At 39.2% G+C, this 27,466-nt stretch overlaps 1 protein-coding gene across 1 annotated transcript; it reads right to left on the minus strand.

Annotated features, from left to right (window-relative positions):
• Positions 1–4,429: 4,429 nt before the first annotated feature.
• nkx6.2 (NK6 homeobox 2) lies at positions 4,430–6,709 on the minus strand. Its single transcript, XM_028603975.1, has 3 exons — positions 5,885–6,709; positions 5,075–5,247; positions 4,430–4,736 (listed from the first exon to the last, which is right to left on the minus strand). The coding sequence occupies exons 1-3, from the start codon at positions 6,321–6,323 to the stop codon at positions 4,488–4,490; spliced, it is 861 nt and encodes a 286-aa protein (XP_028459776.1). The 5' UTR covers positions 6,324–6,709; the 3' UTR covers positions 4,430–4,487.
• Between the last annotated feature and the right edge of the window lie 20,757 nt (positions 6,710–27,466).

The raw sequence follows: 27,466 nt of genomic DNA on the forward strand, positions 1-27,466 counted from the left end.
TAAAAAAAAAAGAAAAGAAAAGCCTGCTTGTTTTTGTTCCTGCTGGTCATTGTGAGTATACTGTAGGAATATAAGCCGCAATTATTATTTCTTCACTCCATCTTATAAAAAAAAAAGCAGATAAGAGATTTTATTCTAGCCCCTTCCGGCCTGGGCCTCTACTGTAGGTGATGCACTTCTCAAGCAATAAAAAACCCATTAGAGCTCAACGGCTGTTTGTCCTCATTCCCTCTCGTTTTACCTCTCTAGGCTGCTACACAATAAGAGCTCTTCGTCAGAAGGTCTCCATCAATTAGCCTTCCGCGGGATCCTCAGTGTATCCTCGGTAGATTATATAGTAGATTATTACAGTGTTATAGAGTGATACCAACACAGGAGAATTACACTTCCTGTGCTCGTTTTTCTTCACTATGACATCGGCTTTAATTGGCTTAAGATGGGCCTCCTACCAGCCACCGTGCAGCGGGAAATGATATTCTATATAGAGGATTATAGTTCCTAAATATCGACTTTAATAAGGATATATTTACATTTTCGTAGGCATCGCCGCTTTGGCTAATATTCCCCGTACGATGTTTTGTGTGCATTATCATGTTTTCTCAGTTAAGAAAAAATACTACCACAACATGTTGTAAAATGTGCAATTTGTGAGCATATTAAGGGACAGTTTGATCCAGGCTGAAGTCCATTTAAAATATATATACAGCAACAAAAAAAAAAAAAAAAACGTCCTGTCACTTTCAACTGCTTTTATATTTTAGCAAAACTTAATATATGCAAATATTTGTATGAACATTAAAAGATGTAACAACTAAGATATAAACTGAAGAATTTTCACAGACATGTGACTAACAGAAATGGAATAATGTGTGCCTGAACAAAGGGGGGGGGACAAAACCCAAAGTAGCCCTCAGTATGTGGTGTGGCCCCCAGCTGCATTAAGTCCTGCAGTGCATCTCCTCCTCATGGACTGCACCAGACTGGCCACTTCTTGCGGTTGTTGTTGCCATCCTGTACCTGATATTCGGATGTACCGATTGCCCTGGCCACATCTGCTGTCCTCGTGCCTCCTTGCACCACGCCTAAGGCACGTTCACGAAGATTAGCAGGGACCCTGGGCCGCTTTCTTTTGGTGTTTTTCCGAGTCAGTAGAAAGGTCTCTTTACTTTCCTCATTTTCTCATAACTGTGACCTTAATTGCCTACCGCCTGCAAGCTGTTACTGTCTTTTGGACCGTTCAACAGGTGCATGTTCATTAATTGTTTATGGTTTATTGAACAAGCATGGAGAACATTGTTTAAACCCTTTACAATGAAGATCTCTAAAGATATTTAGATTTAAAAGTATCTTTAAAATACAGTGTCCTAAAAAAAGGGACGTTTCTTTTTTGCTGAGTTTATATATATATATATATATATATATATATATATATATATATATATATATATATATATATATATATATATATGATTTTGGTATTTGATACTAAACCATCCTGAAAATGAAACTATTCGCAACTATTCAGAATTCCAACAGTAACCTTCAGATGGGCTCTCTACAAACACCTTTATAACTTAAACTCATATAAAGGATACTTAAGTCACACCAACGCACAGTTTTTAAAAGGCAAAAATAACACGTATGCACTATAAAGTCAATATAAAGCCATCATTAAGCACGAGCTGTTGGAATATTATCCAATAGGATAGCTGTAAGAAAGGGCCAATTAAAATGTGTCGTTGCAAATTCTTTATTGTTCTCTTTCTTCGTTCAGAGCCTCACTGTGTGATATCACACACGTGGTTTTATCATATTTTATTTAAGATTTCTGAGTGGGATTGGATTTTAGGACTGCTCTTGTCTGATTGGCTGACTCCAGAAGAGCCGGTGCAGAAAGCTCTCATTCATACTCACTATACAGGGAAGAATGGAACGGTGTAGTAGCACCAGGGGGACAGAGGGGGAGCACTTCTGTCAGGGATCTCCACGTTACACCAAACATGATCATTTTCTTCAATCAACGAATAATGGCCTAAACTAGGATGCTGTTGCTGGTCAGAAAGACACAAACGAGTTCATTAATCCGGAGTTGGGGAACAATTCGGATGACTGCAAAATAAAACCAAATCCATTATTAAAAGAGTGACATTTTCGTTTTTGATTTGTAAAAAGAATCATCAAAATCTGCCTATAATAATAATAATGTTCGAATATCTAACCTTTGAACTATTTGCAATACTAATAATAATGCTGTGTAGCTTATTCAGCTCTTGGGATGCCTTATTGTAAAATAAAAGTTCAACCTGTAGACGATTTCTTCTTTTGAATTTCACTTTTGCTTTTTAGTAAACAATGACTGTTTAATGAGAATATGTTCATTTAATAACATATATTGTGACATTATTATTATCATTATTATTATTATTATTATTGAGTTCCTTGTTTCCCGCACTCTAAAAACTCCTGGGTTATTTCTTCAACCCAGTTTCTGGATTATTTGTGTTGAGTTAAAATTACGGGTCATTTTTTCAGAGAGTAACCATTTTCTGGGTTATAGGGATAATATTTTGACCCAACTCCTGGGTTAAAAAGGGACCAACTAATTTCTGGGTTATTTCAACCCAGAAAATGGGTTGAACATTGAACATTTGGGTCAAGTATTTAACCCAGAAGTTGGGTCAATAAGAATAACCCAATTTTCTGGGTTGAAATAACCCAGAAATTAGTTGGTCCCTTTTTAACCCAGGAGTTGGGTCAAAAATAACCCATAATGGGTTATTTTTGACCCAGGAGTTTTTAGTGTGCGATTTAGACGTTCCTAAAACAGAAATCAGCATGAATCCTCTAAAGGCGTCCTTGTTGCCAATAATGAAATTCAATTATTGATAGTCATGAATTTATCTTTAATTTATATTAAGCCCATACATTATACCAAAAACCCATAATAAAACAAAAAAGAAATGCTTGTTAAATAATTTATTCATAATACAAAGTGTTGTTTTTTTTCTTCCTATAACCTTCCCGGAAGCAATAATACTCTCTTTAATTCCAACACAAACGATGGTGCACGTTTCTGCTCCGCTGTGTGATGAGGTAAAACAGAAACTTTCTCAAATGTAATCCAAAGAAACGTGATGTCGTTAAACAAGCTGTCCTTTGCAGTGGTTATTTACAGCCTCTTTTTTTTCTTCTTTTTTCTTTCTTTTTTTGCGTCTATACATGTGTGTGCCGGTACTGAATTGACAATTTGTAAAAGGCGGAGAAAAAGGGGGCCGACATTACTCTGCAGGAATAAAAACCCAAGCAGCAGATAGCCTAGAGTGTGTATCTGAGAGAGGCAATAAGCGCGTCCGGGCTGCGGAGGGAGAAAGGCTGCCACGTTTCCACTGGTTGAAACAACATAACTTATTCAGTAAAAAATATATACAATCTCACGTACATGTTCATCTTTAGGCTACAGCACAAATCATTCATTCATCTCCAACCTGCGTCCCCCCCACCTCCCCTCAAAAATGTCATTCTCTCGCCTTTTAGGACAGTGGATACCCTGGTTAAACTGAGCTTTAGAAGCGTCACAGGCCCCGTTTACACCTGCCATTTTTAAACATGCGTCTGGGATCCGGATCAGAGTTGTGCTGCTAATAAATCACTTCTACTAAAAGCTTACAGTCACCTCCCAAAGATGCACGAAACTAACTGTTGCTTTTCTTGAAACCAAAATTGGATAAAGGCTGACTTTTATAACATGGTGCACTTTCTTCACTTCAGAATGAAAAAGGACTGGCAATAATGTCCTTTTTTTTTGTCCGCAGATGAAAATATTACGAGTGCTGAAAACCAATTAAAAAGAACATCCAGCGGTCTCATTCAGAGTCAAATGAATGGCCATCGTGGCTTGTAAAGGTGACGGAGGCTGCTAATCTTGGCCAGAGGTGTAGCGGGAAATAATGTTAACAAGTGTCATGAATTACACTGCACGGGTAAAGCAAAGCAGCATTACTTGTGGAATAAGTCACAGTAATAAGCCCAACACTGATCCGGATTGTGTGTGTGTGTGTGTGTGTGTGTGTGTGTATCATAATTTGTTTACATTTACACCTGTTGTTTAAAACTCCAGTTGGATGCGTAAAAACGGATTTGCGTCGCCGAAACAATTTCCTGTCCCAATATTTCTGTCCTTTCACCTGACATGAACTTGTCATTATCAGTCTTGTCGAAGTCCATTGTTGACAGGAGTTATATCTCCGTGTTTACATTGTCTGTGAGTGGGGGGTGTGAGTGGGGGGGAGGGTAGGTTTGGATGCAGCCAAATGCGTCTCTGGCCATGTTTTGGTGAGCGCGTCTTCCGTGCGTCTTACTCGGTTTTTACGCATTTTTCTTGGTCACAATGCGACCACTTCCCCTGCCCCCCACCCCCATCCCCCCAGTCGCATGTTCGCAGTGTCAGGTGGAAAGGGGATTAAAAAAAAATAAAAATAATGAGTGCATCACAAGGTGTCCGAGCTGTTACTGCAGGGGCTGATCAGCGCCAGGTTGCTGGCCTTGTGCTTTTTCAACAGTCTCGTGATCTTCTCGTCGTCTGAGTTTGGGTCCAGGGGTTTGTTGTACTCGTCGTCGTCCTCGTTATCCGAGCTCTCCTTCATCTTCTCCGTCTCGGAGTCGTGCTTCTTCTTGGCCGTGGCCATTTCTGCTGCGTGTCTCTTCCGCCATTTGGTTCTTCTGTTCTGAAACCAAACCTGTTGATGGGGGGCAGACAGATGCACACAGATGTTCAACAGGTCCACATGTGAACACGTAATGAACAGAAACGCTCCATTAAACTAATCACAACAGGTGTGTAAACCATCCTGGGCTATCAATAGCAATAACAATTACTAATAATAGCAACATCCATAATAGTACTTTGAATAATACACGTTGTATGTCATCGATTACAAATAACTTATTTTCTTTCCCTCTGCATGCAGCCAAAATGGAATTTTAGACTACAGATTGCAAAAAAATGAGAAAGTCGACCAAATTATATTTTCCAAATTTGTCAACAATTAAGCAGGTTTTTCTTTTTTTTTTTTACCTTGACTTGACTCTCGGTCATTCCTAAAGAATAAGCCAGGCGGGCTCTCTCTGGGCCGGCCAGGTATTTCGTCTGCTCGAAGGTTTTTTCCAGTGCAAAAATCTGCTGTCCTGAAAAGGTCGGTCTGGAGTGTTTCTTCTTTCCATCCTTATCCAACATCATATTAGCTTGAGCTGGGAAAAGATACACAAGAAGCTATGGTTTTATACACAGTGGACGTTCAGACAATTCACTTCTTTTATTTTGAATTAACTTCAAATAAAAAAAAACTTCTATTGATGAAGCCCACATGCCATTTGAAATGTGATGCTCATAAGTTAACTCAAAATGAGCCTAAACAAAAATCTAAAAAGACTCCAAGTGTGTGTTTCTGAGCTCCAAACTATTTACCATGGTAGTTTTATTATTATTTTTAAAAGTTGCAAAGTTCTACCAAGTATCACATTAGAATGAAATGCTCTATTAAGAACGTGCAGTGTGATATAGCCTACTCAAAAGTAGTCTGCCTTTATGGTAACCATGCAGTGTAAAGTGTATCCCTTCATATTTATTATAGCCTAATAGTTTTACATTATGCTACCTGTGACGGCTGTGTAAAATATAGTGTAGTTGTTTTGTCTGTGTGTGTTTGCTACGTAGTGACAGGCCCAAATAATGTCTAAAATCACAAGACAAGCAAAGTAGGCTAGCTCTACAAAAAAAAACATTATACAACCCCACGAATGTGCCGTGGCTTTTTCGGAATTTAACAATTCAAAAACTACCCCCCTAAACGTGTAGTACAAACAGAGCCAGTCAGACGGGACTTACAAGGACAAGGAACTCGCGGGTCCCTCCAGGGAGAACCCTGCATCACCCCGGGCCAGAAGATAGGCGCCCTCCCCGGCAGCTCGGCCAGCGGCTTCGGGTACCGCGACATCGCCGGGGTGAAGTACATCCCCGCTGCTGCTGCCGCCGCGGCGGCTGCGGTGGTGGCCAGGCCGTTTATCCTGGGGAAGCCGGAGAGCAGCTGTCCGGCCGAAGTGATGGGTCTCCCAAGGATGTCGCTTATTCCGTGCGGGGTCCCCCCGGCCATCTGGGAGTTAAGGCTGGAGAGGTGGGGCGCCTTAAAGCCCGCCGGGCTCTGCTGCAGCGTATACGGGAATAGGGAAGTTTTCATCTCGGTCATGTTGTGCAACGCCGCCAGCGGGGTGCTGCCCAGGACGAAAGCACTCTGCCGGTTAGCCTCCATTTGCCCGACCGCTAACATTTGTGAACATGAACCACCAAACTCGCTTGTATAAAAAACGGGAAATAAAAGGAACCTAATAAGAGTAAATAAAGGCGCAGAGCGGGACTGGTGATATTCAGGAGCCAGGCCACTTCTGCCGCCTTCTGAGAAAGTATCCTGGATGAGGAAGAAGCAGACTCTTGAATGTTGAAAAACTTGAGCAAAAGCGAACTTCTCTTCTCTATTTGGAAGCGAAGAGCTTGGTCAAACTCCCAGAAATGGCTCTCCGCGGGTTTGTTTTGGTCGGAGTCTGTCAGCTGGGAGGAGGCTTCATGCGTCCGCCACAGGAATCCTCGCGGAAGTCGGCCTCTCTGATGATGTTTTTAGTGGTTTTGATGGGAACCATTAAGGGGTCGACTTGTCTTTCCATAAATTGACTCGCTCTAGGCTGGGGGTGAAGCGGGACCCGCTGATAATAGCGCAGCCACCTGCACGCGCGCTATTCCCATTGGACGGGGCTGAGTGAGACAGCGCCCTGATTGGAGGAGACAAGAACTCCACTGCTTCACACGTGCGTCTTCGCAGGACGGGTGCTGCCTTGACGTGCTGTCGGAAATAATAGCTTCCAGTTAAACTGCATATGAAAGACCCCCACTCGGTGGTTTTAATGATTGACTGGATTTATTTAGGCTATGATAGATGATATGTTCCCTTTTGCGGACAGTGGCGTTTCAGAGCGGGTACACAGCCGAAAAGTTAATTTAGACCGAGGCTAGCCTAGGGTATATATTTTATATATATATATATAAAAGTTGTTCACGTTTTTCCTTCCTTTGTAGCATATTTGACTGATTTAATGTGTTATAAATGGCCACGCGTGATGTAGGCTACAATTTTCCGACTTTTCTGTGCAGAATCAAATAGCTCCGCTATAGGCTAGCATATATAAACTACAGGCCTAACTCTTTTTTCAGCATCGACTGAAACCACTTGATTGTTGCTCATTTAGCCGTGTTAAAGACTTTGAAATTGTGGAAGTCAGGGTGTCGGAGGAGACCCTGAATGCATCAACAGCCACACTCTATTAAGATCTTTAGCTCTGCTGTTAATGATGCGTCTCACACCGTGGAAATCTTTGTTTCCACAAATGACAAAGAATATACATTTACATTATAAGCTGTAACGCAGACAGTGAAAGTATATTAAAGTAGAAACGAGACCCGGCCGGGGTTGAGGACGGACTCCTAATGGTTGCAGACTGAAGATTACATTTTAAAGATAAGTCCACGGGAAAAAAAATAAACCGATTCTACTTGATTTTTTTTTTGTTTTACTATTTTTGAATTTTTTGTTGTTGTTGATATCTTTGATATGATATGCGGCAAGGGCTTTTCAGCCAGCCAGCGTGTTCTTTACTTTTTAATTTCCTTTGCACACTATTTTGCGATGAATCCCGGTACTTTGGAGAATGAGGTCGGAAAATAAACCGAGTTATTCCAGCGCGTGTTGTAATATGCTTTCGTAAAAGATTACGGTTTCACTCACTTTACCCCATCTTGAACATCGCCATCATTTCATATCATTTCATATGTTTCATCAGGCAGCCTATTTGAAAGAAGTGGATAAAAAGAGCGGTCAGTGGATTTTCAGATAAAACAGAAGTGGATCATAATAACTTTAAAAGACACATCTGGGTTTAATAAGAGTGAGATAATAAGTTTTTTTTTTTTTAGATAAACTGCGTTATTACGGAGAAAGTGTGTGAGAAAAAGCGCCAGGCTCCAGTCATCACTCTGAGTGCTGTAATATTTTATGGAGATGTGAGAAGGTTGTAAGAGTGAAATATGGCCACGTTAGCGTTTGAAAGGCTTCAACAGATGCACCTTGCTGCCCATTTGCTCACCGGGGGAAGATTGTGGGTTTTAAAAGGTTTTCAACGCGAGGTGATTCACAAGTTTGCCTGTATTTCTTCAAGTTGAAGGGGATGCAGTACACACACGTTTTCTAATTCTGCAAATGGCCCTCTATTTCTAATTCATATCGGTGTATTTCCCCCTGATCATGTAGGCATACATTGGTTTTATTGCCTTGTTTTAAAGTCTTTCTAAAATGATCATAGGAAGAGCTTTTGAAAATAATATATAAAATATAATATATCACCTTGTGATTTGTCAAAGAGCAAAGCTGACAGCCGTTGCTCAGTCTCTTGGTGTTTTCTTTTTTTTTTTTTTTTTGCAAAATGACAGAGTTAAATCCGGCCGCTCGCGCTGACCCATCGTGAGATCAATGACAGAAAGATTGGCACTTTTTCCAGCTCATCATGCAGCCAAAGACGAGAGCTGCCAAGCAGCCCCGTCGCCGTAAAACCATAATCGCAATTTAACATAACGAATGATTTGAATTGCTATCTCCTACATTCACAAGTCATTTGAAGTTTAAGCTCTTAAACTCAAATCTGTTACAGAAATATCGAGACGTGGCGCTGCACTGAACGAATGGAGGGTGGACAAAAATATATATCTTGATAGATAATAGCCTAATTATTGGAAAGATTATTAAACCAATAAAATAACTTGTATTCCTACAATGAAAGACCGTGATATTGACACCTAGCCTATACATTATTATTATTATTTTTTAAAGATAATAAAATGGTAATTAATTAGTAACATAACAGCAACAACAACAATAATGCTAGCCCTACTGCTACTAATAAATAATAGTCTAACGACTATAATAACGAATAAAAGAGCTCATTAAGCAATGATTTGATTTTTATTATTTTTTTTGAAATCACTGTAGTAGCTTGTGAACCTGTTGCTCACCGCAGTAAGTCATGGTAATGCAGTGCAGATGAATATAAGCCTGATTTATGCGGTATAGATGCTATTGTGAGTTTTAATAATGGCTTGTTGGCCCGCTGATGGCGCGTATACCGCGGGCCTTTGTCCTCCTATTGGAGGGGGAATGGGTTAATAAACAGCGTAAAGATAATCTTATCTGAGTGTAACCTCGACCCGAATGGGAATTGACAGAGCAGTGACAGGGAAAGATAAGCACATGTTTGGACAAAAAGACTCTTGTTGCATGCAGTCAGTAGATCTATGTGCTCAGAGTCAGCGAGCCTGCGTCCAGCTGCTTCATCCCCACTCAGTGCCTGTTCTCTCTGGCCCATAGGCGTAGATTTAACACACACACACACACACACACACACACACACACACACACACACACACGCACACGCACACACACGCGCACACACACACACACACACACACACACACACACACACACACACGCACACACGCGCGCACACACACACACACACACACACACACACACACACACACACACACACACACACACACACACACACACACACTATTTAGAATTTTCCACCCTCAAAAAAATATGATTGGTTTTGGGCGATTAAGTCTCACACGTCACTTTTTTCTTTCACTTTGTCGCTTTTCAGACATTATTATAGTATTTTTCTGAATTTTTTGTTGCTTTTGAACAGCTTTGAAAGAGAATTTGATAACTTCCTAACAGAAAATGTTCACACATCACACATCATTTTCTGTTGTTTTTTTTAATTATGGGCCAAAGTCCAGGTAATAAGCTGCCAGAACTTTTTCTGTTATTTCACGGATTTATTTCTTACAGTGCAGAAAATGACGTTTTTGACGCTCAAATTCTTCTTGGATATGACCCCCCGGTTATAATGTGTTATAATGTTGAAACTAAACCTACGCCCTTACTCTGGCCTATATACAATCAGCAGCACACTCACACACATTACAAACATACACATACATAAGCTTCAATCTCAATTACACAACATTTATAAAATAAAAAATAAAAGCACTTCACTTTACACACACACTGGATAGTGAAATCGAAGAAAATGAACTGGGACCCCCTTTTTCAAACATGTGATCACATGTGAATGAGTCCGTGCACAGGACGTCCAAATGAAAAGCTGTATAATTTGGCCAGGATCGCCCTCTAGTGGCACACATTGAAATCAAATTGGCTTTTTTTTTTTGCGGGGGGGTTGGGGAGGTTTGAGTCCACCTGTTAACACGCGGAAGCTGCCGTGTGCTCAGCCTTCCCTGGATGAACAAAGATGCTCATCATCCACCCTGCTGACACTTGAGTTAAGAGTCTATTTTAATTCGATATAAAAGCTGAAGGAAAACGATGTAGAATCTCATAAAAAAAGAGTATTCCTGAAAGAAAAACTGTGATATGATTAATTCTCCCTAAATTAAGTGTGGAATTTGGAATGATTTAAAATCTCTGCAAGTCAAAACAAAATGAAGTAAGAGGGTTAATCCTTCTAATGACGAGGTTTAGTATATCAAATCTGTTGCACTTTAATCGGTTCCTCATTAAAAATGAAAACTGTTTTTCAAATGAAAATCAGGATCAAAAGGAGCTAGAAAAACACAGGAATGCAGTTAAAAACCTGAACGAAAGACTAAAACAAAACAAAAAAGACTTTAAGTCTTCAAGTGCATGTGGGGCAAAAAAACTCCCCACAATAAATCAAAAAAAAAAAATCAAAATCAGAACTCTTTTCATTGCTGAGTGCAACAGTGAAATAAAAGCAGAGGCCTCTTCCGGCCCATTTTCTCTGTTCATGTTCACTTCTGTGTTACACTGAAACCAAAAAACGTGTTTTTGTCATTTATTTGAGGCACTGTGTCAAAGTCACAATTCAATTCAATTCAATTTTATTTATAGTATCAAATCATAACAAGAGTTATCTTGAGACACTTTACAGATAGAGTAGGTCTAGACCACACTCTAGAATTTACAAAGACCCAACAATTCTAATAATTCCCCCAAGAGCAAGCATTCAGTGCGACAGTGGCGAGGAAAAACTATATATACATTTACATGACAAACAGGTTTCTGTTGAATTCAACAAGGTGTCTTATTTTTCTTTCCAAAGCATCTTCAGCTCGTGTACTTATTTAGTGAATCAGATCATTTAACATTTACTTCCGTTTGGATCCATTCATTTTAAAACATTTCAACCCATTGCATGTTATAGTTAAGATAAACCACATGTAGTGGGGTCGATTGTAGGCTACTAATGAATAGTTACATGGCTCGATGGTGTTTAAAGCCCCCAACGTCTCCTTACAGGCAGTGCTGTGACAGTGGACTTCAAGGCACCTAACCCTGATCCTAAACCTAACCTTAACCATAACCATAACTATTGCCTTATCCTAGTGAGATGTTGGGGGCAAACACAGATAAACAGTTACATGCGTGTGCTCACCACTGGAGGCACTGTAGCACACCACAGAGAGTGTCTTCTTCCAGCTGTTTCAAAACAAATGTAATATTCTTTATTTTCTTCAACCAAACTTTGAGTCTCAGTCTATCATATAGCTCCTTTAGTTAATTATATGGCATAATATATCAATAAATAGAGTTGATTTTATGTCACCCTCAATGTGTCTAGAAAGCCTGTATTTTTCAACACAGACTGGATTATGTTTCATCTATAAATCAAAGTATTTGAAGTGCTGTATGTGGGGCGGCCTCTAGCTCACCCAGTAAGAGTGTTTTTGCCCCATGTTGGCTGAGTCCTGCAGCGGTGCGGGTTTGAATCCCACCTGCTGCCCTTTGCTGCGTGTCATCCCCCATCTCTCTCCCCCTTTCCTGCCTATCCACTGTCTCTATATAGTAAAGGGAAAAGCCCCCCCAAAAAATCTTTAAATGTTGTATGTAATATTCCACAAATATATATATATATATATATATATATATATATATATATATATATATATATATATATATATATATATATATATATATTCAAAAAACATTTAGCCTTTAATTACTCATATATCACACAGATATCAAAATCTCAGTCAGTGAATTTAAGTGTAACAAAAAAAGGTGATTCCTCTAAACATAGTTGCCTGGTTCTAGATATCTGAAAAAAATTACAAATCAATCTATAACATTTGCTCATTGGGTCCCAATTATTTTCTTTCACTTCTCCTCTGGAGGTCGAAAATACACTCGGGACAAAAACAGATAAAAAATGGTATCATCTGGTAACAACACTGCGAAAACTGGTAACTTTTCATTGAAATAATACTACACTAATAAACTTTTCTTTCTTTTCAACAGTGTTTTTCATTAGGTTCTGTTGTGCAAGTAAATAATATTGATATCTGGGAAATATCTGGAAATGAGATGGAGACTGAACAAATGCTGAGTACAATGAAGTCAGACTAATGCAGCTTTATTCACACAACAAACAAACATACTTTCATGAAAGAGAGAACAGTTGACATGCACCAAATGTATATGCCAAGGTTTCTCCTAGAAAGGAAGATAACTATGTGTACACCCTCCTAAGAGCATGTACCCATAGTGTCTCTACGAACATCAGAATAACTCCTCCTTTATACTTTTTGTCCTCACACACTTCAAGCTATCTATTTCAGCGCAACAGTCTACTCTTAAACTACACCTTTTATGGCACGTGCTCCTAATAGATTCCCACATTCCTGGCTCCAATTCCTCTGTGTGAAAGTTGTACCCAAACTCACAATAGATTCACACATTCCTGTGGGTGAAGGTTGTCCCCAGACTAACCTTCTTGTGTAGTACCCTACATACAAGATATAAAATACATTTGAAACATGTAGGCTGAAATATCCAACCTATCAATCCTCCCTTTTTTTATCCTAGTTGAGATACAGTACTACAATGTGATATGCAACAATATGAACCCCTGGAATACATTTTGAATGTTGGTTATAGCAAATACATCACTTACATGAATTATTAACCCTTGCATTGAATTTCTCACGCACATCTTTTAATCAACTTGCACTTGATATTGCAATACCCTACAGTGACAAAGTAAGTAAATGATTTCCGTTCGCATATCTTCTCCTCCTACATCGATGCATCAGAGCAAAATCCGTCGTCTCTCACTCTCCCCGTCCTCGCTACTCCGTCTGCTGACCGTTCCTCGACTGTCCCTTCTGAAATAGCCTATCGGTAGGTGATGGAGACCTCAGAGTCATCCCCACCCTGGCCTCTCGCATTGTCACATTCTTGCTTTTCAGTCTCGACACTGAACTGCAACTCCAGTTCATCTCGAAAACCATCTGGGTGTCCATTTCCACCATGGGCAGTTGAAAATCTGTGGCCTCTCCCTCTCAGCTCGTTCTGTAACACCTGATGTGTTTCTGATGCTGGTGTATAATAGAGGTGCCCCATGTTGCCCACTGAATGGAATAGCCCAGGATTCATGGTCCTGGTTCAGCTTTTTACTGGTCTTGCAGCTTGGGGAAGTGAGACGGCCTGCTCTGACACATCGAGGCCCTGAATAAACACAAAACACAACTCCTCCAGAAGCATTATTTGTGCTTTTACTCATTTTAGTTCTCTTGATTCTCTTTCTACGTTGTAATCTATGACACTGATTCAAAATGTTGCTACAAAACATTAATAGTATAGGAACTTCATTATGCTAATTCAAAAGTACATTTATCTTTCTCTGGTCTATAAAGCTGTTAATCATTCGGCTTCTTTTTCTTTTTCCTTTTTTTTTCTTTAGGCCTGAGCCTTGTTTCACATACTTTTATCCTCAAATCTTTCCCCTTCTTAACTTATGCTTCAGAAGCAAGCATAACTAAGGCACATCTTGTTCTGGTTTTCTTTGTAATGTTAGGGTCTGGCATGACATCTTACTATAATTTTGATCCACTTTGAAATTGCAGATACACAAAACACGTAAACAAGACAAAACTCACAAACAAGTACGCTGCACCTGATCCCGAAATTGGAGTCGGTAATGGTCTGTTTTAAATCTTTACTGGCTATGTCCCATCATCAAATTCAACTCCTAAACGTCTGTGCACTCCAAAATAATCTGGTTTGAACTAGTCAAATCTTCACTTACGCCTTATGCGTCACAATCACTCATCACATTCATTTCGCCTCTTTGTACTGAATCTCTCCCAAACGAAGCACCAATCACACAGAGAAGTCCACCCCAAAATCACGCACTAATCAATGTCACCCACCATAGGACATCGGTAATATTTGGGCCACAAACACACTAGGGCTTCTTTCATCCCTGTCTCAATCACAAGGGTCCCTCAACGCGTCTCTATACAACACTTAGTCACAGGTTAGATTTGATGAAGGCAACATCAGCTGTCAACAATTCAAACACCATTCAAACTTTTTGGAATTTACTCACTCATTTTAGTCTTACCCCAATTAATAATTTTTAATAAGAGTAGAAATTTTGGGTATCTATACTTTACTGGAGTAATTATTTTACAGCAGACTTTTTACTTCTACTCCTTACATTTTCACGCAATTATCTGTACTTTCTACTCCTTTCTACTCTTTACATTTTAAAAATAGCCTTGTTACTCTTATATAGACAACCATACAAGGGTAACTGTTACTACGCCTGCCTTGGGTACACAAATTTTCTTGTACATTTACATTCCAATAAAGGCTATTGATAACATGCTTCTGAAGTTTGACTTTTTGCACCATTACAATACCTATAAGCAACTAGTCATCATATCTTCCGCTCCATGAAACACATGGTAATGCTCAGTAGTACACATATATTGTTTGTTAATGTATTTGCATTGTACAAAAATGTGGTCATTTTCATTGGGCATAAATGTGGCTGAAACAGGTGCATCCCACATTTTTAAAAATTTTATTATAACATTATAGTCATTATGGCGTTTAGAAGTGCACTATAGGCCCCTGTGGCGTGGCCTAAGCTTTTGTCCTTAATGGCATTTTTTCCCCCTTATATTACTTTGAATATTTTTGACACCTCTGGTACGTAGTAACAGTAAACTCCAGAGCATCATGGCTTCCTCATACTTGGATTTGACTGAGATTTGCTGTTTGATTGTTAAAATAACCCTTTTTTTATGTTTATTTATGTGTATGTGTGTTTGTTTCACACACATGAATACATATCACAAATTTGAAGAAATATAAAATACATATGAGGGTGTGGTAAACTAATAGCTTGTATAAAAAAAAGAACACACTCAAAGGACACACCAAAGGTAAAATGTATGTGCAAAATCAGCATTATATGTTAAGAATTAGTGTTCAAAAGTTTCTTCTAAAATGAAATCATGTTGAAGAATAAAAAAAGAGAAATAAATGCAGAAAAACAGAAGTAAGCCGTATTTATAGTATAAACTACAGTTACTAAGAGTGATCGTTTCTTCCCCAAACCAAATAACTTTTACAGCAGGGAATTTTAAAGTCTATTTTTTATTTCATTTTAAATGAGACAGAGGAATCCATTTAATGTACAGTACAGGCCAAAAGTTTGGACACACCTTCTCATTCAATGAGTTTCCTTTTTATTTTCATGACTATTTACATTGTAGATTCTCACTGAAGGCATCAAAACTATGAATGAACACATATGGAATTATGTACTTAACAAAAAAGTGTGAAATAACTGAAAACATGTCTTATATTTTAGATTCTTCAAAGTAGCCACCCTTGGCTTTTTTATTAATAAGGGAAAAAATTCCACTAATTAACCCTGACAAAGCACACCTGTGAAGGTAAAACCATTTCAGGTGACTACCTCATGAAGCTCATTGAGAGAACACCAAGGGTTTGCAGAGTTATCATAAAAAGCAAAGGGTGGCTACTTTGAAGAATTTAAAATATAAGACATGTTTTCAGTTATTTCACACTTTTTTGTTAAGTACATAATTCCATATGTGTTCATTCATAGTTTTGATGCCTTCAGTGAGAATCTACGATGCAAATAGTCATGAAAATAAAGAAACACATTGAATGAGAAGGTGTGTCCAAACTTTTGGCCTGTACTGTACATTTTCATTCCACAAGAAATTGAATGGAAAACTGACAACGGGGTGTTTTAGACAAAGGTGAAGATTCTTAATTCTTAGCATGTCTAGTTTGGAAATTATGGAAATGCAAATTGTTAACAATATGATATCTAAACTATAAAGGTAAATCTGTGTTTTTATATTTCATTTTAAACACTAATGTACAGCACTGAAGAATGTTGATGTCAAAAATAGTCAATAACCAATTTAAAAGAAAGAGTAGTGCACTTGGTGTGACAGCTTTGGGAAGGATGCTAATTTTTAAACTGTTCTGCAGCAACAATAGATAATAAATCTTGATTGTCTGCATCCCAGCTCTCCTGTTTCTCCATTGGTCCCAATTTGGACTTATAAGCACAGGTGGAACTAATCAACATGAATTATGACTGTGTTCCAGCTGTTGTTGCAGCGCAGCAATCAGTGTTGTTATTAGTGACAGCTGTGTTCGAGAGCCCCATTCAACTTTAGCTTCACTCCCAGTTATTTTAAATTAACATTAGAGTACAGTGGTGGAATGTAACTGTGTACATTTACTCAAGTACTGTACTTCTGTACAAATTTGAGGTACTTGAGTCTTTTCTTTTCATGCCACTTTCTACTTCGCTACATTAATCTGACTTTAACTTCTGATTGGCTTTAGTTACTTGTTAATTTACAAATTAATTGTTTGCACACAAAACACGTGATATGATTATTTTTTTTAAATGTAAACATAGAACTTTTCTAGTCTTAACAACTACTCAAAGCAATTTTTACATAGTACAGGAACCATTCACACAGTGATGGCTGAGGTTGCCATACAAGGTGCCACCTGCTCATCAGATAAACATTCACACTCCTTTACACTGGTGCATTATCAGTTCAGTGTCTCGCCCAAGGATACTACAACATGACACTGCAGGGCCAGGGATTGAACCACCAACTTTCTGATTGGTAAGCACTGCTCTACCACTGAGCCACAGCCACCCCCTTTAAAAAAATTAAACTACCCAACAACATACAGGCCTACAAGTCCAGCTGAAATGATTAGACCAAAAAAGTCCTGCTTTTTTACTTGTAACAGAGTATTTTTGACAGTGTGGTATTAGTGCTTTTAAAGAATCTGAATACTTCTTCCACCACTGGTCACTCCACATAATTAGCTGAGCTCATGTCGGAGCAGCCTGAAATGGCTCTTGGGAAACATCGTGATTACTTTACAGAATACATGTTTTAGCAATAAATCTTTTACCATTTTTGTAGAGTGAGTTGGTCGTTATCTAAATAGTAACTATATTGTTTGAATTCACAGGAATAGCATTTGCAAACCTTATTCAAAATGTCCAATCTGTGTTGTGAAACCTCATTAAACACACTGGAGGAATGGACCCAGTGAAACCACTAGATGGCAACCTGCATCAAGAAGAAGGACAAGGAAGTGTGAGAGCCTCCTGGTGGTGGGTAGATGGGTGGGAGGCACCCTGAGGTCATCCATCAGTCGGACATACAGTACACTATGTCAGTGTTGAGCCGAGGCTGTAAATAAAAAGCAGATCATTCATCAAGGTGCCGCTTTAGCAGTGGTGGAAGAATTGTTGATCCTAATACTACACAAATATACTCCGTTACAAGTAAAAGTCCTGCATTGAAAAGGTTACTTAAGTCAAAGTATGTAAGTACCCTCAGGAAAATGTACTTAAAGTATTAAAAGTAATATACTCAATGCAGAAAAATCCTCACATTTTAGAAACTGGAAACGATCCAAACTGTTCTGTCAATCAACTAAGTGTTTAATCAATTTGCTAATCATTTCAGCTGGACTTGAAGGCCTGTATACTGTTGGGTAGTTTAATTTATAAAATAACACATTTTATAAACTACATGCGTTTTGTGTGCAAACATCTTAATGTGTAAAGTAACTAGTAAATAAAGCTGTCAGAATAATGCAGTGGAGTAAAAAGTACAATATTTCTTTCTGAAATGTAGCGGAGTAGAAGTAGAAAGTGGCATGAAAAGAAATGACTCAAGTAAAGTACAAGTACCTCAACATTTGTACTTAAGTACAGTACTTGAGTAAATGTACACAGTTACATTCCACCACTGCACTCTAATGTTAATTTAAAATAAAGTGACAATGAAGTATACTGATACAATCATTTGAAATACATTGAGCTATGCTGCATTTTTCCTAAAAGTGTGATGGGTAGAAGATGATGTATGTTTTTGTATAGTGTGAGTACCATGTACAATAGGGAAAAGGAGAAAAACAACAGAGGCTATCTTGGTCACACCGAGTGAAAGCAGGTAAGCGTGAACTTGCCCGGTCTGTGTCATTTATTTTATGCTTTAAGACTGTGTATGAACAGGAGTTTAGGTTGTTTAACTTACTTAACACAGCCAACAATGTTGCCCATATCCCTTACTGTAACTCAATAACTCTTACTATAAAATCATTTGAGTATTGCCCCCTTTTTTTTTTTAAATACTTTTGTATGAACCAGATATATCACACAGTACAATAAAAGGAGACTTTATAGTCTATGTAACAAACTAATAGCTTGTGCTTTTTGAAAATAAAAGCCACTTTAGGGTATGAAAATGTGACTTTAGCACCCCTTAGTGGGTAGAACCTTTGAGCTGAAAGAAACAGACTGCAGCCTTTTTCACTGGGAGCACCTTATTTTTATTTTTTGGGGGGGTGTGTACTTTCCCACCTTTTAATTGATAGGACAGCTAGGTGAGAAAGGGGAAAGTCATTCAAGTAATCATCACAGGTTGGCCTCGAACCCTCGACCTCTGCGTCAAGGTATAAACCTCCAAGTATATGTGCCCCTGCTCTACCCACTGATCCAACCTGGCCACATAGAAGTACCTTATTTTTTACAAACAAAGTCATGAATGCACATTTTATTTTTATGAAAGTTGTGGTTAGTTGAACTTCCAAATGAAGTGTTATTGATCCAAAAAGCAAAGAAAAGGTAGCACGTCTCAAGTTCCCAATTTAAGGAGGACAAAATACAGTCATTTCACTTAGGCTCACATCAAGCAATAAATCAATCAAATGTGGATTTATTGAGATGTGAGCCTAATTGAACAATGCTTACAGTATTTTGTCCTCCTTGGGAACTTGAGCTGTGCTACCTTTTCTTCACTTTTTCGAACATGTCAGTTGTTGATATTGGGTTTAGCACTTCATTGGGAATCTTCATTGTTGAAGCACAACCTCCTTTTTCAACTGAAGTGCTATTTATGTAACTTCTATAGGGCTTCTAGATGCCATGACAGCTCAGTGTCTCGTTGCAAATAGACCGTGAAGCAGCAGGCAGGTTCATGGCCTGCCCCCGTCTCATTTTAGTTTCCTCCGCGTCCTCTAGTTTTCTCCCTGGCAACCATTCCACAGTGTTTCCCTGCCTTCTGTTCCAGTGTATGCTGGGTACGTTTTTTTTTCTTCATTTTATGAAAGTAAACAACTGTATCATATTATTGAAATTAGCCTGCTAAAACTAGTGCAAACGTTGCCATATGAGTGACATTCATGTATTTTTGTCAGTACAAAAGTTTCTTATTCAGTGTGTTTGTTTCCATGTTATATGGCCATTTGGAAATCCGAGAGTGAAAGCTGCATTACAGCACAGATCAGTGCGCAATAACTTGGGGGGACTTGAGGGAAATGAAAGTGCTGGGTGGTGCATCTCAGCTGTGATTGGCCACAGCTTAGAAAAACATTGATTTTGGCCAAACCCTCAGGCAGAGAACCATACCTTCATGGATATTTGAGGATTTTGGAATGTAATCCCCTTTAAATTTCCTATAAATACCTCATGAACGCTGGTTTAACAAAGGCATGGTCAGTTTATTGCTTCGTGTTTGCAACACAAACAACAAGGAGGAAAATAACTTCATGGAACCTGTAATGCAAAATGAGACTCCATCATATTTGTGAATGTGCTGCATGTGTAATTGATCATGCTTGATCCACTGCTCTGCTGTTTTTGATGTTGGATGTCACATTTTTATAAACTGTGTTGTGGGCCTAATATCTGAATGGAAAGAGTATCAGATTCATGATTTTTTTAATGACGCTGATTTGCATTTGCAGGCAGCATTTCACATAACTAATGGAGATGTTGTGGCTGACATTACAGATCTGTGTTTGATGAAATTCCCCTGGGAGATGAAGGGAAAGCCAGCCACAGTGAGGTACTGATTTAACACAGAAAAGCAGCCTGGTGCCTCCCAGCTGCCCAGAGTCATCCGTGCAAAGATCTAATCAGGTGGGGATTACTGGATACAGCAAACCATGTGTTCATTAAATGCTTACATCCATTACTATCCATTTTAATATACTCTACATCTAAAAATGCAGTTTGGTGAATATGTGGAAGGAAATAGTAACCTCATGCCATGAGTCTAAAAGGAATTTTCAAGGAATTTGCGTTGAACGAGATCTAGAGTCGATTGACTTAAAGTTTCACTTTTTAATCTTCTCATACTGTACATGTGAGAAATTAAAAAAATAGGAGATATTCAAGCATTGAGGTTTTCTTCAGAGCGCTGCAGAAGAAGGTCTGGCCCTTTTACACAACATTCCTGGATAGGACAAAAAATGTTCTGCTCTGGTTTACCCATCACAATCGTGTTGGGTAGAGCTAAGCGCCGGATGGAGCCACAGTGCCTCTGCAAAATAGCCTTGGGAAGGAGCTTGTTTTGGTGGAATATGTGCACGTTCAAAAGTTGTTATAGTCGTGCAATGGAAAACTCAGATTTGGCATAGGCAGCTCGACATAGTCTTCTGTGCTGGGCTTTCCTTTCCAGCTGTTTCCATGTCAGCCCGCTCTGCTTGATGTCAGTCTCGAGATCCCTTTGCCGGGTGTTCTATGGCCTGCCTCTCCCTCTTGTGCCTTGGGGATTCCCTCTAAGGGCCTGCCTGGTTGTGCGTGCATTTGGTTTCCGGAGTGTGTGTGGCCGATCCATCCCCATCTTTTTCTCTTGATCTCCTCTTCCACAGGTTGTTGGCTCGTTCTCTGCCAGAGATCCTTGTTGCTGATGTTACCTGGCTTTTCCTGGTCAGTGGTGGAATTGTTTTCTGAAACTGCAAAATAGCACCAGGGAACGTTTGCGCCTGAACACGCCTCCTTTTTTGGCTGAACCGCCGGAGTGCAATTACATTCCCTAATTTACCAACGTGAGTCTGTGGAGGGAAAAGTCCGCTGAGCGTCGGGTGTAAAATAGGAATGATACATGCGTCGGTGTACAAAGGCAGTTGCGCTGAGTGCCAGATAGAGCCCTAAGTGTATGTGCAGGATGAATAGCATGAAGAGCAGTAGAATATGGCTATGTGTAGGTGTAGATAGGTAGATAGATAGGTAGTTCGTACTTTTGTTTTTTAGTTTTGGTTAAAATTGTTTTGTAAACAATCTATAAATATTTGGATGGCTATTATAAAGTTACAATTAATGCTTATAACAATGAGTTAATGATTAATAACTGGTTTATAACGCATTAAGTAACAATCTGGCCCCATTAAATATTTTGGCGATCAATGAAAGAGATGATTTGTATACTGATAATAGCTTCATAAACAATGTTTATAGATGCCTTACAGAGTCTTTATTAACCATTTACAAGTATTATAATCATCAGATGCAGCTTTATAATAGCCATCAAAATAATGTTTATTGATGGTTTATAAACGATTTCTTAATCATTAACAAATACTTAATATAATATATAAAATGGTATCATTTGGGAAAAAGGCAACTGTAATATGCATTATAGCATAATTAATCATTCTTAATGATCATTTTGTTAGTTAAGTTTTAATTAACTATCAATTTACCATTATTAGCGATGGTTATTATAAAGAGTTACCGTGTGACCTCACATTGCGATTCATGCATCAAGGTCTACCCACCCTACTAATGAGTTGTATGTGTATGTGTGGCCTGTTGACTTCCATAAATGATTTGTCTGACCTGCTCCAGCATCAAGCTTTGTCGTGAGGTTTAATTGTACAGTAGTACAGTAGTATGAGATCAGGGTCACACATATGTCGTCGTACCACTTGCCAACGGCAATGCTTTCCTCTTTCCCAACCCTTTCATCAACAGATCCTCTTGGCAAGACTAAAAAAAAGTTAAATTACATTATAATATGATGGATATAAGGTAGTAAAAACTTGTTTTTACTACATATTTACAAAAATGACTTAATTTGAAATATTTTGTTTACATTTTGTCCAAAATGTTTTGAATTGTACAATACACAATATGTTAGTTCAATGTGATTGAATCAGCTAAATTAACTGAGCAGATCATTATCATTTTTCTTATTGAGACACAGCCGTCACATTAGGTTTTCCGTGATTCTTTTAAGGTTAAAAACCAGATGTGACAAATATGTCACAACGATATTCACCTAATGTGTTTTATATCAATTTGTTCAACAAATGTGGACAGAACAGGTTAATTGTAAGATCCATCCAATCAACCCTCGCGGATGCAGCTCCCACTCTTAAAGGGATGGGAATTCATGTTAAGGTGGACGATGAGGGAGAATCTCCAGAAACAACTGCCGCGCAACATTTGGGCCACGGCTTCGGTACCAAACAGAGCAGGATTGTCAACAATGAGGAACGCAGACTTCCAGACTTTTGTTTTAGGTGAAATCTAAACAGCAAACAACTTTGAGATGTAAGTAGATTGACAAGAAACAGTTACTGTAAATAGGAGGCACTGGTCATCTTTGAACAAGCCCCATATTTGCTCATGGACATTGTAACAAAAAGCTAAATTTGGCTGGTCTATACAAATATGTAATGTTTTATAAAAGGGACAGATTGGGGGAAGAGGGCTGAGATAATTTTGTTTTACTTTAATATAGCATACAGGCAACTCTTTGGAAGTCAGTTCTTATTTCTTCCGTTGTATACGTTCTCTCTTTCCATTTGATGTTCGTTTCCATTATTTTAACAGGTGTGCAGTCATATGTCAGAACTCAGGCAGGCCTACTTTACAGATACATTATGTTGAAACTGAAGCAGGGGTCGAAAACAATACTGGAGCATTAAAACCTTCACTATACATACATGAAAAACTTGATCATATAATGTCTGTGGATTGAATCATCCTATTAAAAGAAAAAACATATAAAATCAGCTAAAGAAATTAGGATGTTCCATTGTTCCATTATTACAGGACACTCACTTATCAGAAGGAGAACATAAAAAACTAAGAAGGGAATGTAAATCAAGTATATAGCTCTTCATTTGTTTAAAAAAATGGGTGTAGCAATCTTAATCAATAAGACACTGGCTTTTTCTTTAGAAAAGATCATCCATGACAAACTGGGGAGGTTTGTTATGGTAGTAGGCACAATAGGGGAGGTAGAGGTGACTATTTTAAACTTGTATGGCCCGAATTTCTTTAGAGAAATTGCAAATATCATTGCCGATTATGCCAAAGGAATGATGGTAATCGGGGGAGATTTCAATGCCGTACAATATGGCAAATTAGACAGAACACCAGCGGGGGGAGGACCCCAAACTTAGAAAACCAAAATACTTAATGATATGATTTCACAGCAAGGACTTGTTGACCCTTGGAGAGCTAAACACCCCAAAGGGAAGTTTTTTCTCCAGTATTCACAATACAACAGCACATGTGTAAGGCAATAGATCGCCATATTGAACCAATAACCCTGAGTGACCCTGCGCCTGTCATGTTAAAAATAGAAACCAGGAACCTTAGATAGACTTCTTACCTAATAAAGCAGGAGCCTTAAGATTCTCCAAAAATACTATGAAATGGGGAACAGAGCCAGTTGCCTATTAGCTTTTCAACTCCTTAAAGCCCAGGCTAACCGGGTGGTTCCTAAGGTTGTACATCCCATGCTTCAAAAAACAGTATCTCATCTGAAGGAAATAGCAGACGCTTTTGCATCGTTTTATAAAAACCTGTACGAAAAGCCTAAATTGAAAACAACAAATGATAACTCTGAGGGCCTTTTCACAGTCGCCGCAGCCGACCGGTCGTGCGCCAATGTGATGTCAAAATGACGTAGATCTCACTGGCGTGTCAGGATTTTACAGTAGGAGTTAGATTTTTAAGTGGCATGTGCCACCGGAAGTGGCAGGTCCAAATATTGATGTAAAATATATAAAATAACGTAAATATAGACGTAAAATATATAAAATAATGTAAAGGAAACAGTTGGGTTTAAATAGCGGGAAACAAGCCCCGGTCTCTGGGGGACGCGAGACAACAATGGGTGGTTGGGTTTAGGAAAACAAGAACGGGGAAAGCAAACGTGACTTGCGGGAAATGAGCCCCGGTCTCTGGGGTGAAAGTCCTGCGTTTTTCCCTCTGACACACATTCTTTCTCTTACTGCTACGGCGTCAATTCACACACAGTCACAATTGGAATACGGAAGTGCTGGAAGTACATGCCACTGGCACGTGCCACATGCCACTTAAAAAATCTAACTCCCTCTCGGATTTTAAGTGCATTTTTTTCAGCGGCGCGCGACAAAGCGGAAACAGGAAGCATGGACGAGCTCGAGGGCAACCGGATGCCAGGACTCTCAGAGTGACTGCAAGTCTCTCTTGTAAACATACTGGGTTAAGATGACTTTTTTTATGGTTAATGAAAGGCTTGATCCGACGAAGTAGGTCATCAAATCGAAGCATTGACGTCAACGCTGCTGCCAGTTCTGCCGTTGTTTACCTTTTTCTTCTTCTTCTAGTCCATAGAAATAGCAAAAGTCGGTAGCCTTTGCTCATTAGCGACACCTCTGTTCAGGAGAAGACTGCAACTAGTGTCGCGACCACCACGCGTGAGGATAAATCGTTATGGCGCTCCCATGACGTCAAATTTGCATGCGACAGGTCGGCTGCGGCTAGTATGCCGCACATTTAACGCGGTTGCCTCCGCTGCGCGTCGGACAGTTCACGCCTCGCCGTCATCCATTAATACCTGACAATGGACACCTCAACGGGCATTAACCCGCTTATACCATGGTCACTTGCAAAATAACATATTTTTTAAATATTAGTTTATATTTTGATTTGTTTTACAATCAAAATTTTATCCAAACAATAACTCAACTCACAATTCCCTGGTTACGCCTGAGGTAAAAATACCTGGAACAATCATTCCCATCCTATAAGGTTCTTCTGCAATGCAAATGTTGTTCACTCTTCCAGGAAATAGGAAAGACCTTAGATACAACTTGCCTCCCTTAGCAACGGGAGATATTTATAGTCCGCTCAGCTCGAACCCTTCAGCTCAGCTACGAGCCAGAAAGCTAACGCTACGGTAGTAAGAATCTTACTACCATAGCGTTGCTTTCTGGCAAAATTTTTATTGACTTTGGATCTTACTTTGTGCATCATTACTGAGAGTCCTTCTTCTAATTGCTAAAAAAGATGATAAGGCCACAGCCCCCCCCACGGGAACACAATGGAGGAAAAGAGTTAAGGAGGTGTACCACATGGAATGTATAACCGCAAGGTTACGACTAAAAACAGAAGTATTTCTGACTAAATGGTCTCCGATTACTAGGGATGGGAATTGATAAGAATTTAACGATTCTGATTCCATTATCGATATTGCTTATCGATCCGATTCCTTATCGATTCTCTTATCGATTCTCATTGGGTGAGGAAATAAGTACAAATTTGTTTGTTTGTATTAACTCGCTTTAATATCTGATAAGAAAACCGCACATACTCAGAGTATACACAAATTATGTGTAGAAACCTCAGAACAAACCTAAAAGTAGGTGAGCTACAAAGTAAAGTCCAGGGACCTATAGATTTTTTCACATTCATTGGTCCAGCCAAAAAAATTAATAAAACTGCCATTTAAGTGCCATAAAAACAAAAAACACAGACTGTAAACAGTCAAGGAAGAGCTTGTGCCTTTGGGAATATTCAACCTGAAACTAAATTCAACTCAACTGACATACAAAATAGAAAGAAGTCTTCTGTAAAGACCACAACTATCAACTTGGGCAAATTAACAATTTTTGTGCAGAAAAATGGTCATGTTTGCCCTATCAAGAAGGATACGAGATCTCTCTGGACTTATGGTGTCTCCACCAGTGGAGTTTCAGAAGGGGTGGAGGAAGCTTGGACACAGAGATACTTCTCAGCTAGAGCTGACAACACTGGCAACGCGTCACTCTTCTTCCACCATCAGAAACTGCCGCTGTCTTTGGTTGGAATGGGCGGAAGGCTTCTATAAAGCTGGATTTCTTGCTCTACTCTCTGGGCTGTGGAGACAGGGTGCTGCTGCTGCGTGGAAAGCAGCTTGCTGTCCTCTTCTTCAAAAAGTTCCTCTAGGGCTGTCCTCTTTTTCTGCTTTACAGGTGGCGTCTGAAATAATGACATAACCACAAGCTTTAGTTTGAAATGAATTAGTGTAATAATCCCTGCCATCTATCATTCATCACAATTAGCTACAATAAACTTACTTAGTTCTCATCTTCATCTTCTTCTTCTCTATCCTCTTCTTCTGCATGCACCTGTGTCTCTCTTGACTCTGACAGCTTGAGAATACATTTACAGTGTAAGAACCACAGAGCAAGAAGAAAGGGTCTCACAACAGATATATGCTAAAGGCATTGTCAAATTCAAATACCTTCTCAATTGCTGCCACTGCTGATGCCCTGACCCTGTCCCAGATTTCATCCCTGTCCATGTTCGATTTAAATCTGGGATCTAACAAATCATCCTTAAGTTTAAAATGGAGGACAAATAACACAAATTTAGAGGAAAATGTGAATGACAATAAATAACCATTAGTGTATATGATTAATTGTCATATAGTAATTAATCATTACATGTCAGACAGTGACTGTACCTGGTAACGTTTGGACAGATCGTTCCAGATGTTCTTCTGACGAATGCAGAGTCGTCTGCCTGCACGGTGTAAAGTTTGCGCAGTTTCTGGAGGATCGGCAATATCTGGCCACAGGTTGGACTTTTTTCGCTAGAGACAGCAAGTGTGGATGTGTAATGTGGGGTGGCGATGGCGCAGTGGATATGACGCATGCCTTTGGTGCAGTAGACCTAGGTTCGATTCCCGCTGCGATACATCAACCGATGTGTCCCTGAGCAAGACACTTAACCCCTAGTTGCTCCAGAGGCGTGCGACCTCTGACTTGGCAATTGTAAGTCACTTTAGATAAAAGCGTCAGCTAAATGACATGACATGACATGTAATGTAATGCATCCTCATCAGCAGCACAAACTCCTCTGCTTTCCTCATTGCCCATTCTGGCCAGTCTGCAACATAAAC

The sequence above is a fragment of the Perca flavescens genome, chromosome 17 (assembly GCF_004354835.1).
Source record: "Perca flavescens isolate YP-PL-M2 chromosome 17, PFLA_1.0, whole genome shotgun sequence".
NCBI classification, from domain to species: Eukaryota; Metazoa; Chordata; class Actinopteri; order Perciformes; family Percidae; genus Perca; species Perca flavescens.

What these genes read in the sequence shown, in the direction of transcription:
- nkx6.2 (XM_028603975.1), bottom strand. Translation starts at nt 6,323, where the DNA reads ATGTTAGCGGTCGGGCAAATGGAGGCTAACCGGCAGAGTGCTTTCGTC. An exon ending in CCCGCGAGTTCCTTGTCCTT is followed by an intron (nt 5,248 to 5,884) that starts GTAAGTCCCGTC and finishes ATCTTTTCCCAG; the next exon opens with CTCAAGCTAATATGATGTTG. An exon ending in TGACCGAGAGTCAAGTCAAG is followed by an intron (nt 4,737 to 5,074) that starts GTAAAAAAAAAA and finishes CCCCATCAACAG; the next exon opens with GTTTGGTTTCAGAACAGAAG.